Source organism: Phocoena phocoena, chromosome 11 (genome assembly GCF_963924675.1).
Source record: "Phocoena phocoena chromosome 11, mPhoPho1.1, whole genome shotgun sequence".
Lineage (NCBI taxonomy): Eukaryota > Metazoa > Chordata > Mammalia > Artiodactyla > Phocoenidae > Phocoena > Phocoena phocoena.
This window is the reverse complement of record NC_089229.1, coordinates 96,745,972-96,763,349: the sequence shown is the minus strand read 5'-3', so window position 1 is coordinate 96,763,349 and position 17,378 is coordinate 96,745,972. Positions and strand designations below refer to the sequence as shown.

Sequence of the window (17,378 nt, the reverse complement as noted above, 5' to 3'; positions counted from 1 at the left end):
TTCCTTTCCAAGCCCATTCCTTTCCCTCTCTCACTCGATTCTCTTACCACTCTTGATAGTTTCTTATTTTATCATTAGCTCCTAAAACAGAATTCGTGCTTGGCTTCTGCATCTCCCACTTCCCAACCACGACTCCCCCTTCCAAAGGCTTCCCAAAAGGCCATCCCTGAGAAGAAAACCTATTCCCTCCCCTCCTCTGGGTCAGTGAGGGCACGAGCTGGCAGCTGAGAAGACAGACATCCAGAAGCTTCATCCACCATCTCTCTGGATTATCACAATATCTTGAAACCCTGTTAGACTGGGAACAGACCAGAGTGGTCTCCCTGCAGAAGGTAAACAGGTATCGGACCACCTTGCTCACAGAGTCCCGAAGTTTCTGGCTGTCTGCTCCCTGATTCTCCATCCATCACGCAAAGTGACTGAAATGGCAGGTTTTCCCAGAAGCCACGGGATGAACATTCAAGAGCTATCTGCGATCATCTCGCTCAGGGACAGGGATGGGGAAGGCAGACACACGGAGTATTCCACCCTGAGAGCAGGCTTCGTCCCCCATCTCCCAGGCACCCAGGCACTCGGCTCATGAGCTGAGGCCCCAAGTGGTGCTTGATGTCCCTTCCCATCCCCCACGCAGCCCCACCTCCAGAGTTCCAATACTCACAGGTACATTTTCTCCCTGGAGAACGGGTAGGAGAGGTTTTTCATCCTGTCGTTACTGTGCTCGGGCACTCGGGGCTTCAGGGGTGCGCTCAGCTTCTGCAGGATCTCGTTGAACGTCTTCGCGATGCTGCCTTCTGACTTGATCACGTACCTCTACGACGGCAAAGCCACGGGTGTGAGGAGGAGGCCGCGTCCAACGCTCAGAGGAGAAGGACCCACAGCCAGAGCTGCAGGGGGCTCAGGTTCCCCCCGTAGGGGACACTCTGGGGAGAGGACGAGACTGGGGAAGCCAGCAGGAGGGTCCTACCCTTCCTCCCCTTGCTTTCACAAGGTGGTGAACCCCCTCAACTGCTTGCACGAATGGAGGTGACCAGTGCAGGGAAGGAGGAGCGCGGTGACGAGCGCAGACTTTCTATACATCTTTGTTATATCATCACAGAAGACCTACTGTGTGACCGTCACCATACTAAGGGCTTTACTCAAATGAGCTCCAATGCACACTGCACCCAGCCAGCTAGATAAGATTACTCTCCTGTTATGATGAGGAAAGTGAGGCTCAAAAAGGTGAGATGAGTCAACAAAGGTCACACAGATAGTAACTGGGCGACTGCTTGGATCTAACTCATGTCAACCCAGTCCCAAGTCTGTACTCTCCAAGCAGACCACGCCCCTATGTGACGATCCAGCATCACTTCTCTTGTGCTCTTCTTAGGAGACATCTGATAAATGAGTCTGCTTTCAAAGTACTAGGCACCTAGTGAGTACCTGCCTCGAGTAAAGCACTGCGTCAGTACCAGGACAGTCACTGGTATTTATAGTACCTATGGTTTTCCGTAACGTACAGAGCACGTCTGCACACACTATAGCTTCTGGTCTTTCTAATTTACGGACGTTGTCATTGAGACACAGAGGCTGTACTTGTCATAGCAAAGCTCTGGTGGATTAACAATGGCCACAGATTTTTTCTCCACACAACTTCTCCATTCAAGAGGTGGCATCTCTGTTTCCACCACCTTAAGTCTGGACGGGCTCTGGGGCTGCCTGCCCAGTGCAACAGAAGGGACACTATGCCAGTTCCACCCTTTAAGAAGATGGGCAGCTTCTGCCTTGGCCTGCCTTGGCCTCTTGAAGCTCTGAGCCGCCTGCAGGAAGTCTGAGGAGACATGCGGAGAGGACTCAGACAGGGAAAGGACGAGGTTGAGCCCAACCTTCCACCTACCCTGCCAAGCCTCAGGCGTGTGAGGGAGGCTTTCTTGGACAGACATTGCTGTCCAGCTCAACCCCAAGCCGAATACCACCAAATGACCCCAGTCAACACCACATGGAGAAGAATCACCCCGTCTAGCTCTGCTCAAGATCCTGAGCAAAAATCCATAGGACAGAATCAAATGGCTGTGTCTTACTGAGTAAGCTGGGGCTCATTTGTCCTGCTGCAGTAGATGACCAGAATAAGAGTCACAGCCAGACCCTCCGACCGGAAAGCCGGCTGTGTTCTCCAACAAGATATCCTTAAGATGCTTAAATCCAGAGAGGCTGTAAAACATGGACAAAACACTTGCAATATTGATGGAGATAAATGCCACAAAAGACACTCAAAATGCTTTGAGGGCTCAAAGAAAGGAGACAGCACGTCCAGCTGAAGAATCAGAAAAGTGCTTCCTAAGGAGAGCAGCATTTCTGTTGGGACTTGAACAGAAAGGTAACCTTCTTCTGTTTTTCTGTCCTTTAATAAAATAATGATAATCAGTGGGAAGGGGGGGAACCTCCCCAATCTAACAACTGAAACACAAGCCCAGTTTATTTACTTCTTCTGATACACTTCTCTATGCATTTTGACTTAATTTCAATCACAAAATTAACACAGTTCTAGTAAACAAAGAAACCAAAACCAGGGACTTCCCTGACGGTCCAGTGGATAAGTCTCCACGCTTCCACTGCAGGGGGGGCACGGGCTCAATCCTTGGCCAGGGAACGAAGATCCCACATGCCATGCGGTGTGGCCAAAAAAAAAGAGACCAAAACCAAAAAGTATATTAACTAACGTTAACAGCTTCCCTTCACTACCAATCCCAACCCATCCTCCACTCCACAGGAAATCTCCATTCAGAATTTGGAGTATGTTTTATACTGACTCTCTCCATACATATTATATGTAACTGAATCCCTTTCCAAACACACCTGTGATCATACTTCACAGGTACAATGGTGTAATTCTACAATTTGCTTTTCTCGTTTAGCAATATATCCCGAGTACGTGTCTTTCCAAGTCAGTCCACGTAGAACTACCTTCATGAAGGCACCATGTGACACAGTGGGTACGAGTTCTAATTTGTTTAGTCACTTCCCTAGTGATGGGCACTGATTTTAGCCTCTACACGTGTTTTATCTTCTTTGATCATACTTCTATTAACATCACCTTATACATACTTTTAATGAATCAGGCTCGAACAGATATCAGCAAAGACATTCCAAGCCAACCAAAAAAGTAAAAAAGTTCAAGCTGGATTTAAGAAGGGTTCACAGCCTGGTTCTTTGGTGCTCGGGTTCTGATGGGGGAATCGTGACGGTTCACGGCAGAAAGGCACACGGAGACCAGTGCATGGAGATCCCACTGCACGAGGCGACGGGAAGTCAGCGAAGGGTGTGAACAAGGACAACATCAGAGCTGTGAGTCAAGAAATTCATCAGGCGGGGCTCTGCACAAAGAAGCAGCCAGCCTTCTGAACCGAGGGGACCGTTTGCTTCTGGGAGCACAGACCATTTCTAAGCATCTCCTACGCACCCGGCTTGATGTACATCAGTACTGATCTTAAAGACGTGCCTCTAAAAACCGAGAGGGGTTGGGCTTCCCTGGTGGCGCAGTGGCTGAGAGTCCGCCTGCCGATGCAGGGGACGCGGGTTCGTGCCCCGCTCCGGGAAGATCCCGCATGCCGCGGAGCAGCTGGGCCCGTGAGCCGTGGCCGCTGAGCCTGCGCGTCCGGAGCCTGTGCTCCGCAACGGGAGAGGCCACGGCAGTGAGAGGCCCGCGTACCGCAAAAAAAAAAAACAACGAGAGGGGTTAAGAATCTCAGTCGAGATCACACAGAGAGTGTCAACCAGATAATATGTGCTGGAGCCTCGGAACCTCGTGGCAGAGCCTGCGACCTTGGCTACTTCACTCTACTCTTCCTCTGCCGCGACGTAAGTGAACATCGGGGAAAAACACTGTGCGCCTTACTCTACTGCCCCTACTGTCATAAAGCTCTTGACCCTCCTGCCGTCGGTCACCTAGACGCAAAGAGCTCACCTCTGGGGCATCCTTGGGCCTGGAGGGACGGGGGCAGAAAGATGACCCGTTCACCGTGTCCCAACACATCTCACAGGTCATCTAGGGCAGGTTCCAACCGGGCACGTGTCCTGCAGCATGTTCACCATACCCGTAACCATGCGTCTTTAAAGGGCACGTGCGTGGCAATTCAAGTTTCAGAGCAGGAGGGAAGCTGACTGGCTCTGCATCCTACATGCCTTGGAACGACAGACTTGGACCGACCGAAGGTGTTTCTCCTTTGTCCACTTCTCCCCATGTCCACCTCTGGTTTCCTAGTCTAAGGAGGCTTCAGCTACAGCAATAACTGGCTTCCCACCTCTCTTGCTTAGGGCTGCCAGACTTAACAAATAAAAATGCAAGAAGTCCGGTTACATGTGCATTGGAGGTAAACGATAAATTTTAACTTTTAATGAAACAATTTTTTCATTAAAAAAGACAACCGGAGGGCATACTCACATAAAAAAAATTATACTAGAGCCACAATAATTTTTTTGTATTAAGTATGTCCGCTGCAGTATTTAGGACATACTTATGTTGATACTAAACAAAGTATTCATTGTTTATTTGAACTTTGGATTTAACTAGGCATGCTGTATTTTATCTGGCAACCCCACTTTTGTCCACCTTTAATTCGGTCTCCACGTTGGAGCCAGAGTGATGTTTCTGAAGCAAAAATCTGATCATGTCACCTCCCTGCGGAAAAGTGTTCAACCATCACCCATTGCTCTTATGATAAAAACCAAAATTCTCCACGCAGCCTGGGGGGTCCTGTAGAAGTCTCCACCTTCTCCTTGCCCCACGGTCCCCTGCTCACTGCACGCAGCCACCAGCCTCGGGCAGCATTTTTAGTACTCTATACCCTTCGCCTTCTCCCTCCCCCTCACCAACCTGTGTTCACACTTGAGTTCTCACTCAATTGTGACTTCCTGGGGGAAGTCTTCCCTGGCTTCCAGACAAGGTCAAGCCCCATCTTCACAGCATTTCGAGGGCCCAAATTCCTCTCCTTCACAGCACTTAGCGTAGTTGTGATTTTACATTTATTTGAATAACTATTTGATTCATGTCCAGCCTCCCCACCAAACAATCTCCGCGAAGGCAGGACGCTGTCAAACCAGCCCCTATGGTTAAACGAACGAACGAATGATAAATCTCTGGGGACCCAGCACTGATGACAGCGCTTGCTGCCACTGCAGGAGCCCAGGCCGGGGACAGAACAGTCGTCAGGTAACAGGCCCTGGTAGAGGGAAACCAGGATGGAGAATAAAGCCACCGCCCAAAGCCACCGGCCGGCCGAAAGGTCTCCCGGCCTGTCGGCACCAGCTGCAAGGGCGCGCGGGGTTGCCCAGTCCCGGCGGAGGCCAGGAGGGCCTGTATTCAATCCATGCGGATTAACAACCAGCACCTGCCCCAGGGCCTTGTCCTGGAAGACGGTTAGCTGAGCACCTCCGAGCTGGTCTTGAACCTCCTCTTAGCAGTGGGTCTGGCAGAGCTCCCTAGAGAAGCGAGCTAAGGGGAATGGGGCCTGTGGCATGTTTCTGGAGGGACCAGGGATGGGACCAGGATAAATCCTGACTATTCCCTGATGGGGGGAGGGGGGCTCCAAAGCCCTACAAATAGCATCATTTACCTCCAGGAAAAATGTAAACGGTGCAAAAGGCCAGAGTCCCACCAGAACCGTCAAGGCGACCTCCACCCCACAGCCCTGATGGAGGCCCTACACACACACCCAGGCAGACACAACGGCCCATGCCCACAGTCAAACATGGTGGGTGGCCCCATGCACGCTACCGCGGATGCTAAGCTTGGAGGACAAAGGACCTGCTTCCTGCCTCTGTGCCTTTGCATGTGTCATACCTATTCCTGGAACTTCTCCCCTCCCTCTCCACCTGAATTACCCTCCTTCTCCTCCACTGGGCTCAAGTACCAGCTTTCCCAGGAAACCCTCCTTAGCCACTCGCCTGCTGCCATGCTTCCTTAGCATCCTGTGAACGAATACCTGTGTCATAACGTTTGCCACACTCATCTCTAACCTGTGGTTCACGCGTCTGTCTCCTCAACAGACGGTGGGCATCTGGGGAGCAGGGAGCGTGCCCTGTGCACACGGGAGGGGCACACTAATGTCTACGGAGCGAATGACCTGGGTCCTGGTCCTTGCTGACGCTAACGAGCTGTATGACTCTGGGCAAGTGGCTCTCCCTCTCAGATTCTTCATCTCTAAAGAGAGAATTGGGGAACTTCCACTTCCCACTAGGATGGAGTAACAGGGACCAGATTTACCCTACCTGAACCAACCAAAACACCCAGAGGAAAAAAAAAACATGAAATAATGGTTGCTCTGGTCAGAATGTTTGTGTCCCCGCAAAATTCATATCCTGAATCCTGATGCCCAGCGTGATGGCTATTGCACAGTGGGGCCTTTGGGAGAGGTGATCAGGTCATGAGGGTGGTGCCCCTGTGAATGCGATTGGTGCCATTATAAAAGAGACTCCAGAGAGCTCCCAGCCCCTTCCGCCACGTGAGGACACAGCGAGAAAGTACCAGCTACGAACCAGGAAGGGGGCTCTCGCCCAACCAGGCTGGTACCCTGGTCTCAGACTTCCAGCCTCCAGAAGAACTGTGAGAAGTTCTGTTGTGTACACGCCTCCCGAGTCTGTGGTATTTTGTCAAAGCAGCCCAAACAGACTAAGAAAGCAGTTTTCAAGATTCTGGCCATTGATTAAGCAGTAATGAGTTCCTGAGAGACAGGAAATGAAAATGGTGACTCCTGGGATCGCTCCAGCTCACTGCCTAGAGAGAGGTCCAGGGCTGAGGGGCAGGAAGGGGAAGCAGGTGGAGGCCCACACACTCCCTGCGCTGAGCAGCCTTAGCTGTAGGTCTGGGGAGACCAGGGCAACCAGAGCTCCCAGGACAGCACAGCCAAGGGGAGAGAGCTTCGTGAAGAACCCTGCAGGCAGTCCTCTTGGAGCACTGGGCGGCGGGGTGCAAGGAAGCTGCCGGACGCTGGAGAAAACCCGTCTGCAAGGGTTGGGAACAGCCCCTGTCCCCACCGGCCAGGATGGAAAGCTTACCATTCGAGGGGCGTTGGGTAGAGTCCTGGGGTCCGCTCACCAGGGGGGATAATTAGCCCGAGGCTGAGCCCCGCTCCAGACCCACTTCACAAATCATAAAAGACAGAACCTGACTAAATGGCTTTGAAAGTACCATCCGAGTGTGACCTTCTTTGGCTTTAGACGTTTAATGAAAAAGACACATTGATTCTCAGCACAGACACGTCTGGGCACCTCCTGGGTGCCGGGTGCCGAGCCTGGGGGGTGACTGGTTGATTGTGCCAGAAGCTGAAGACGCATGGCGATGAAGATGACCCCTCCACACGCAGCACGCTCACCCTGGAATCCCACAGGCTCCACGTCACCAGGGTCCAGAGGACTCGGCAAGCCAGGCCCACCCATCAGCGTCGGCCTCGCTACGTTACAGACAGGGAAACGGAGACTCAGAGGGGCAGGGAACTGCCAGTGTCGGGGGTGAAACCAGGCCTCAGAACCCAGGTTTCCTGACTCCCCTATCCAGGCTCTCTTCTTAATCCTCGGATCCCTGGAAGGGCTGCGTGGTCCCCGAGAAGGCGGAAGGCCGGAGCTCCCTCTCAGCCCCCACCAAGCTCAGCAGCCTGGCTCTTCCCCCGTGTCCCGCAGGGTCCACAAAAGGCGCCCCGATCCTCTTTAGTATTGTTAATACAATCAGCGGAAGCATCGTTATTACTGTTATTCCTGGACGGTGGAGAACGAGGAACATCCTCAGAAACGGCAAGACACATGTTCACCAGCTGTTCCCCATTACGCCCTCCCCGGGTACACGATACGCCTTTCATGTGCTTAAAATCATAAATAATTTTTAAAGTATGTTGCTCTCATTTTTTATTCCAGGGCTCGAATGTGGTTCTCATAAAAGTCCACTTTGGCCTCGCTCTCACAAGCTAAGAGGTTTACCGAAAGGCCTTCTTTTCTTCTTTCTTCCCCCGTCTGCCTCAGCCTCTCCCCTCCAGAGGGGCACGGCAGTGTGGTCTCAGGGCTAATTTGTTTCCTTCCTGCACTGAAACCATGTTCCTTGCCAGGATGCGAGGAACTGAGGCTGCAGCGATTGTCTATCGTGGACAGATACAGGCGGCTGTCCCCATTTTACAGGTAAAGAAACAGGCACAGAAAGGTTTACTAGCATACCCGATGTCACGCAAACACTAGGAGATCCAATGACACGCCCCCCCCGAAACATCAAGGGAAGGGAATAACCATATGCGACCTTAATAAAATAATCTTCATTATCCATGAGTCCCTCATCTGCAGTGATCTAAGAGGGCCTCTTTCTGCAACTCGTAGGAAAAGTCAGCAGGAAAAGCAGCACCAGGCGTAAGGGTGGAGAGCGAGCCCAGCTGTGAGCACGTGTGTCCGCTCACACCCCACGGCCCAACAGACGCTTATCCAGACTGTCTTCTCCTTTCAACGTTTCTATGCGTTCCTCTGCACCTCTGGTCACTGGGTAACTGAGGGCTGACTGAGCTGAAGATGATCACCTGCTCACCTTTCATTTCAAAAGGCTCAGACACACAGGGAAGCCAAACTGTGGAAGGTGCCTCTGCAAGCTGGACCGGGGTGGGCGCCTCCGGACTAAAGAAGTTATGAGGAAGAGAAGCTAAAGTTGCAGCAGAAGAGGTCCGCTGTTCTCACGCCCCGTTGGCGCCTGACGGGACAGGCGGAGGGAGGGATGCGCGCAGACGTGCATGCACCGAACCCGGATCCGAGGAGCTCCGCGCACAAGCCCAGTTACCCACGCGAGCGAGCGTTAAACCGCCCACCAATCCAAATGCAAGCAGCACCAGGAGCCACTAAGCTCAGCTGCAAACTGGAGCCCAAAGGAGCCTCTGTGGGCGCACCAAGAACAGGAGCTCATCAGTCCCTCCATCCCCACCAGTGCCTGCGGGTCCATTTCCCATCCACGGCCTCACCAAATGCAGCCAGTGACATAGTCACAAAATGCACATTCTCTGAGGTCTGACTCCGGATTCACTTAACGGTTTTTAATTCTGTTCCAGTATGTCCTCTACACGTGAATGAATGTTTGCTGACTTTTAAAAAGTGGGAGAACTCCCAACTACTTACATGGCTGACAAGCCCCCTTCTGAGCCATGCCTCCTGCCTCCTTCCAGAGACTCAGCCGTCACCCCGCCCTACCCCCCACCGCAGTCTCCACGCCGCGCGCACTGGCCTCGCCTCCTCCCGGTTCCCCGCACAGGCCGGGGTTTTCTTACCTCGGGGCTGGAGGACATGCCCTTCCCTCGCCCAGGAAGGTTCTCACCTGCCCCCCAACCTGGTAAACTCCTAGCCAGCCCTCTGGTCTCAGTTCAGATGGCCCCTTCTTGCACCCTGGCTCCCATCGAAACTGGTCTCCTCTGGTTGGCTCTTTGTCTGTCCTGCTCTTTTTCTTCTGTTGGTGCCTCCAAGCTCATCAACAGCTACTCGACTTCTGAATCCTCCCCACGCAGAAGCCACATGGGGCCAGGACCAGTTGTAGTCACCACTGCATCACCTGCAGAGTATCTCAGACATAGTGATACTCAATAACTATTCACTGGGTGGATGGATGGATGGATGGGTGGATGAAAAATGTGACCTTTCAAAGGGCTAGGACCCCTTATACACAGCCATTCCAGGTACAATTAGATTCTTCCTAAATGCTTTTGGTAACTGAAGGGGCTATTAAGGACCCAGATCAGGGATGGCCACTATGGTACGTGTACCATGGCGCTATCTCCCCCGACCTTACAGACAGCCCTGAGGCATCACTCTCCAGTAAGCCACCACCAATGAATCAGGTCTGGTGCGTGTGATCCATTTGTTCATTCATTAACAAATACTGATTTAGTGCTTGCTCTGTGCCAGGCCCCGTTCTAGGTGCTGCCGACAGGGTGAAACCGCCCTGCCCTCCTGGAGCTTCCAGCGTAGTGCCGACAGGGACAATCAAACAAAGACACAAATATGCTACTCAGTATCCAGCAGCGCTGAGTGTTAGAAAGAAAAAAACAAGAGGAGGAGGATGGAGAGAGACGGAGGTCCGCTTCACACAGGGCGGTCGGGGATGTCTGTCCAGGCAGAGACCCCGTTGCGGTGGGAGAACGCGTCCTGCGCTATCTGGAGGTCCCCAGGCAGAGGGAGGAGCAAGCAAAAGGCGCTGAGAGGGAAACAGGCTTGGTATCTTGGAGGATCGGTGTGCCTGGGGCGGAGCGCCGAAGTGGGCAGTGCTGGGAAGTTCCTTTCTGTGTCAGAGGTGACAGACACGACATCCATTTAGAGGCCCTGCGGAGACACCGTCATTCGCGGCCCCTCTCCGACCAGTAGCCCTTGAATATCCATGGCAGGGATCACACGACACCCTCGGGTTCCGGCCTGTCCCCACACAGGACAGCTCTAGTCCATGGTGGCACTCTGACTGTGCACCCTGTCCCCATTCTTGGGGCTCTGATCCATTGTAAGCTGGTAAATGCTTACCAACCACCTGGGTGTGGAGGGTCGAGTGGCTGATTTGGAACCTTCACTGATTTCCGTGGTGTAAATACGCCCACCGTGGCCAATTTCAATCATCAATAGTGCAAAGACCAGCCTGCAAAGTTTCTGAAAATGTGTCAGATCTCAAGAGCCGTTATGCACCAGCACATCACTGAGGCCAGTTCTTCCTGGGTAAGAAGAATTCTGCTGTGAGCTCCAGGTACCAGAAGCTGACTGCCTCCTCCTCCTGTCTCCCCCTCTCCTCCCGCAGGCCCCTCCCATCCACCCACAGAGGCAGCTATGGCCAAGCCAGGCCACCCACTTCCACATCTCCTATTGAAGAGCCCAGTTACTGAGCACAGCGCTGGCTTACCACTGCTGTCCTGGCGGGATTATTAGTAGCTCTCTCACCCTCAGAAGGGCCCAACATTGGATGACAAATTCTATCCACTGCCCTCTGCTCTCAGCACCACCTGCACAGGGCCCAGGGTCCAGGTCCCAGCCAGCCCATCTGGCAGGAGCTGCCCCAGTTCAGTTGGACATGACTTGAGGCTTTCAAAAGGAAAAGCACCACTTCTCTTTCAATTTGTTTTCAACCATGAGCCTAAAAACAAGTTAATTTTAAAAATTCAAGTTCAGGGCTTGCCTGGTGGCGCAGTGGTTGAGGGTCTGCCTGCCGATGCAGGGGACGCGGGTTCGTGCCCCGGTCCGGGAGGACCCCACGTGCCGCGGAGAGGCTGGGCCCGTGAGCCATGGCCGCTTAGCCTGCGCATCCAGAGCCTGTGCTCCGCAACAGGAGAGGCCACAGCAGTGAGAGGCCCGCGTACCGCAAAAAAAAAAAAAAAAAAAAATTCAAGTTCATTTCCCATTACACGTTTTCCTATTTTTGGCATCACTGTCTGTGAGCCCTGAGTCAGGCCTGTCTGCTAACAGCCCGGGGCCTGCCATCTTGCCAGGCCTGAGTGCATGTCCGCAAGTTGGCCAGGAGCCATCTCAGGTTCCACAGGGAAACAACGGCATGGAGGTGGCACTGATTAATTTTTTTCTGAATTCTGAAGATAAGAAGCATTACAGAAAACAAAAAAGGATAAGTCACAGTGTTCTGCGCTCTTTCCAGCCTATCTAAATGGCAATCAAAGAGCAGGCACCAAAAAGCCCATAAAGATATCAAATATAAACCCAACCCTCTCGGCTCCACTGCTATTAAAAACAAATGCTTGGGGACAGGCAGTGACAGCAAGGGGAGGTCCCACCCACAACTCACCAGTGTGAACAGCTACAGCTCTGGTTCACTCCAGCCTAGGATTATTGCAGAGTACATTCTACAGACCACTGGTTTCCCAAGATATTAACAGGCATTCAGCAGGAAAAGGGCTGAACAAAGCTGAACCATTTCCTTTACTGCAGGGTTTTTAGAACTTTTAATTGGTCAAATAAATTTTAATATTTGTGTTTCTACAGTTTGTTAGACCATGGAAATTTTTTTAAACAAAAGGCTATCATTCTACAGTAATACACTTGGAGACCATGCCACCTCCAGCCCAGGTATAGATTCTTCACTAAAGTGAGAGGGTAGGAGCATAGCTTTGGAGTCAGACAAAATGAGTTTGAGTCCTCGATCTACCTCCTTGAAGCTGTGTGACCTCAGATAAGTTTATTAAACTGTCTGAGCCTCAGTTTCCTCATCTATAAAATGAGGCTAAAGCTAGTACCTACTTCATACTGCTGTTGTGAGGATAAAAACAAATAATGCACGTAAGGTTCTTACCAAAGCACACAGCACATAGGAAGCATTAGCTATATTTAATTCATTTCATTTAATTATCTATTTACTCAATTCATTTAATTATTTATCAACTTATATCTATGGTTACAAGATTTTTCATTTTCAGATATTTTGTTCTGATTGATCACTGATTGCTCATCGAGAGTGGTTTTATGAACCTTTCTCCTCAAAGTCAAAGGTAAGAATTATGAAATGTTTCAAGCTTTAAAACATGCTAACATCCTTATTTACAGATACCTCTTACCAAGGCAGAAGTTTTCACTTAAACCAACAATGATCCTTAGAAACAGAACTATAAATGGAAAAACAGTTGCTGAACTGAATAAGCAGCTCTTCTTAGCCACAGTGAGTGTCCTTCCACAATCCGTGCTAAATTGAGCCTCGCCTAGACTCTCCAATCTCATCAAAGCAGGACGGAATGTGAGACATCCAAGGAGATGCAGAAGGACGCTTGTACAAAGACTCCTCTAAACACCCTCAAAACCCAGCACCAAGAAGTGAGCAAGCCTATTTCAAGCAATCTTAGAAGATGCAAAGTGGATTCTTGGGATGCAGAGCAAGCCAACAAGCCTGTCAGAGAACCAGGTCCAGGCCTGTCTACTTATTGTTCTCCTGCCCGGAGGAATGCCGTAATCGTTCCCTACGGCTGCCATAACAAACCGCCACAAACGGGGTGGCTTCAAACAACAGAATTCTACTTCCTCACAGTCGTGAAAGCCACAAGTTTGAAATCAAGATTTCGGCAGGGCTGTGCTCCCTCCAAAGGCTCTAAGGGAAAAGGCCTCCTTGCCTCTCCCCGCCTTTGATGGCTCCAGGCATTCCTCGGCTCAGGGCCACATCGCTCCAGTCTCTGCCTCTGTCTTCACATGACCTTCTCCCCCCGGTGTTTGTGTGTCTCAAATCTCTCTTATAACGACACCTGTCACTGGAATTGAGTCCCCCCGCTAAGTCCAGAATGATCTCTTCTTGAGGTCCTTAACTAATTATATCTGCAAAGACCCTTTTTCCAAATAAGATCAAATTCACAAATTCCAGGCTTAGGACTGTGACATGTCTTTTTTGGACACCACTACTCAACCCACTACAAAGAGGATTACAGACCTTAAAAGTACAAGCCTTGGGCTTCCCTGGTGGCACAGTGGTTAAGAATCCCCCTGCCAATGCAGGGGACACAGGTTCAAGCCCTGGTCCAGGAAGATCCCATATGCTGCAGAGCAACTAAGCCCGTGTGCCACAACGACTGAGCCTCTGCTCTAGAGCCTGTGAGCCACAACTACTGAGCCCTCGTGCCACAACTACTGAAGCCCGCGCGCCTAGAGCCCGTGCTCTGTAACTAGAGAAGCCACCACAATGCAATAAGAAGCCCGTGCACCGGAAAGAAGAGTAGCCCCCGCTCACTGCAACTAGAGAAAGCCCGCGTGCAGCAATGAAGACCCAACACAGCCAAAAAAATATTAACTTAAATTTTAAAAAGTACAAGCCTTGCAATGGCTAATTTCACGTGTCAGCTTGACTGGGCCACAGGGACGCCTAGACATTGGGTTGAATGTTCTTTTGGGTGTGTCTTTGAGGGTGTTTTCCGATGAGATTACCATCTGAATGGGTAGACTGAATGAAAAAGACGGCCCTCTGCAATGTGGGTGGGCCTCATCCAATCAGTTGAAGACAGGAACAGAATAAAAAGCCTGACCTTCCTGCAAGTAAGAGGGGACTCCTTCTGCCTGCTGACCTGGACATCAGCCTTTCCCTGCCTTCAGATTCAAACCGAAACACTGGCTCTTCTTGGGTGCGAGCCTACTGGCATTTGGACTGGAACTTACATCGTCATCTCTCCTGGGGCTCCACCTTTGCCAGCAGCAGACCATGGGACCTCCCAGCCTGCATATTCTCCTGGGCCAATTCCTCATAATAAATATATATATATGTAAGATATATGTACATACACATATCCTGTTAGCTCCGTTTCTCTAGAGAAACCTTACTAATCCAAGCCTCACCTCTGGATAACTGAGAAGGCAGAGGTGCTCGAGTCCTGGCCTGGCTGACTGGCCCCTGAAGCTGGGTGGGCACCAGAATCTGGGGGAGGGTCTTCCCGTGCAACTTTTGCAAAAGTCATGGTTACCAGATCAGAATGTCTAGAAAGCCAGTAATAGGTTACTGAGAATAACGTCCAATAATTTACAAAGCTTAATGGAATTAATGTTTTCCTCCTAAGGGGCCACTCTAAAATGTCACGTTTCTCTGCTTTTTAACTGGAATTATATTAGTCCAACGTGGTAACAATGATTTCCTCACACTCAACAGAAAATGCCTAACGGCAGTTCTATACGTTTTCAGTTCATGGACATGAGAAGATGAATTATTCCTTAATAAATGCAGTTTAGTAGGTTAAAAAAATATTTCAAAACATGGATTCCACGGAGAGAATTAAAGTCTGAATGGCATCTCTGCTCTAAGCTTTATCCCTGAATTGAGTTAGCGTGGCAGAAATCTACCTACCTAACTTGGTAGTACAACCTTTCCTGAACTACAGTTAAACACGACATCCTCAGTTTTTGCCCAGAATCGGTTTAAGAAATGGCCATAGGAAGAACATTCCAGCACCTTATATAAAACTCATATTTACTGAAAATATGTCCCTTATATTGTTCATGTCCTTTACATAAAATTATGCTTCAGCAACAGGAAAAAGCTCACCTCCTTTTACCAAACAGATGCTTATTTCTGCAGATTACGTAAACCGTAGTCATTTCTGCCTTGGCTACCAGGAAGCTCAGAATGTATTTGTCTCACTTGCATCCATCACCCTCATTTTCTTATTTCTATGATCATTATTTCCCCTGCACTTCCCACTTCCCCCCAAATTAATGATTCTTTTTTATTTGTTCCCTTTCAAAATGATCCATTTGTATTTATGCTTTTGGTCGTAATCCATCTCAAGTCCTTTTTGGGGAAATAGTCTGAGATGTGACTCACATAACCCAGATTCGTGGAGGGAGAGCAAGGTCTCCACTTGTCCCACTGGCTGTCTCTACCCTTTGAAACGGGCGCCTTCGAGCTCTCGCCTCTGTGCCGTGGGGCCTGAGCAGTCTTCCTGTTGGCTTTCCCCGTGACCGCGCTGCAGACCTCGCACATGGAGCCATTATGTTTACCGATGCCCCAAGGACCCACGCTCTATGAAACAGGAGTCCTCCAGCACGCAGTCCAGAGGCCACCTATTCCTGCCTCTATGGCGAGTCCCCGTCTGGGGGCTGCTGGCTGCCTGGGCAGATTTCAGGAACTGGACCCAACACTGCAGATGCTGCTGGGAAGAGAAGTAGCAGGGAGGAGCAGTCCCGACCCGGGCCAGCTGTAGGCCTTCACACATCACACGCGAATGACGATACCGAAAACAGCAGTAAGACAGGCTACGCCTCTGCGACAGGCCTCCAAATGCATGGTCACTTCTCCTCACGGCAGCCCTCCACGGCACTCATTACTCCTGTTTGGGAGATGAGGGGAGCTCTGAGCCTGCGTTCCTACAAAGGTACCACTGGCTGGAGGTGAACAGCATCTACATGCACGCGAAGAACTCGTAAGCTAAAGTCCTTACAGGCTCCTGGGAACAGCAAACATGACCCCGGTAATATAAATCATTCTAACAACAAAGCTACGAAAACTTTGACAGACTGGACGAAAGTGATTTCCACCCATCCCAGGCATGTCCCTTCTTCCGAAATTAGTGGACTCTGGCTGGATGAACACGCTTTCGTTAATATGACCAGAACGGACTCTGTTACCTCGTCCCCATCAATTCTCCCGGAGGCGGGGTGCTCGTTCGTATATATAAAAAAGTCAGTGATAAATCAACATAGATATTGACCACCTTGGTAAAGAACAGAGGTGAGAAAGCATCCATTTCAAACCGTCCCAGGTTGCTCAGGGCCAAAGGCCAGGCCTTCCTGCCCCCTTCCTGTGCAGGGATGCCGAGTGTCCCTCACAAAATACTGGCTCTTCTGTTGTTGTTTTTGGAAAACAAAGGCTTCCTTCCAAGACTCCCCGCCCCCCCGCCACCGCCCACGGTTAATATCTGTGCTCAGGACTCCGTGTCCCTGGACGCATTACTGTGGATTCGTCCAGGTTGGAGATCTTGATGTTGTGATTTCCTCCCCATCTTCCCAGTCTCTCCGGACCCTGCTGAGTTACGATCCAAACCTCCATCGGCTTCCACCAGCCTGGAGGATGCTGACCGACCCCACCCCATGCCTCAGTCTTCTCCCCGCCCACCCCTGCCACCAGGACGTGGCTGTCTGCAAATGTGGTTTACTTCCATTGGAGCCACTTCCCAAGCCCATTCAAAAGAGGGGAAAACGCCACTGGACTCAGCGCTAGCCCTGCAGGCTGCCCCATCTCGTCCTCACCACCATGCTCCTTTCTCACCCCAGGAACTGGGTCTAACCCGCCCCTGGAATTGGCATCCCACCCGGGATACCAAGTTATATCCTCCTCTCGTGGTTACAACACCCCCGGGGAGGTCAGTCACAAGCCGCTGCGGTCTGTGAGTACAAAGGAGATCTGGGGCCCTGCGGCTGAGCAGGGATGCCAGAACGGTCCACCTGTGTGGAGTCCGGGGCCTGTAGACACTACGGGGAAAAGTTCCTTCCGTTACATCTGGTGCGCATCAGCGCCACCACCTGGCTTTGCTCCCCGGACCAGCATTTTCCCAGACAGAATCTGTGCTGGGCTGTGCTAACGGGCTGCTACTTGACACGGTATTTAACCCGTGCTGGGATGTCTGGGTGTGTGCCTTCTTCCTGTTGTGCCCTTGGCTGTAGACTCTGGGGGCTCTGATGGTTTCTGAGCCCTTCAGGGTCTCTCCACAGACTCCCTTCCTCTGGGAGCTCCATCAGTGTTGGCTGCCTATTCCGTCAGGAGGGAAGGCGACTGGGGAACTAGGAATTGAGAATACACACATAAATGTTTGAGAACACAGACACGGTAATAAACTCCTGTGTTTCCATAGCACTAGTCAAGAACTGGATTCTTACAACAACCTTCTAAGAAAAACAGGGCAGCTGTTACTATGCCCACATCACAGATGAGGAAACTGAGGCTC

General features: G+C 51.0%; 1 protein-coding gene across 1 annotated transcript in view; it reads right to left on the bottom strand.

The window, feature by feature from the left end:
• ANO2 (anoctamin 2) overlaps positions 1–17,378 on the bottom strand; it is a 318,802-nt gene that overhangs the window by 243,007 nt on the left and 58,417 nt on the right. Inside the window, exon 4 of the mRNA XM_065886527.1 lies at positions 659–810. Within this exon, the coding sequence (XP_065742599.1) occupies positions 659–810 (152 nt within the window). The remainder of the gene's footprint in view (positions 1–658; positions 811–17,378) is intronic.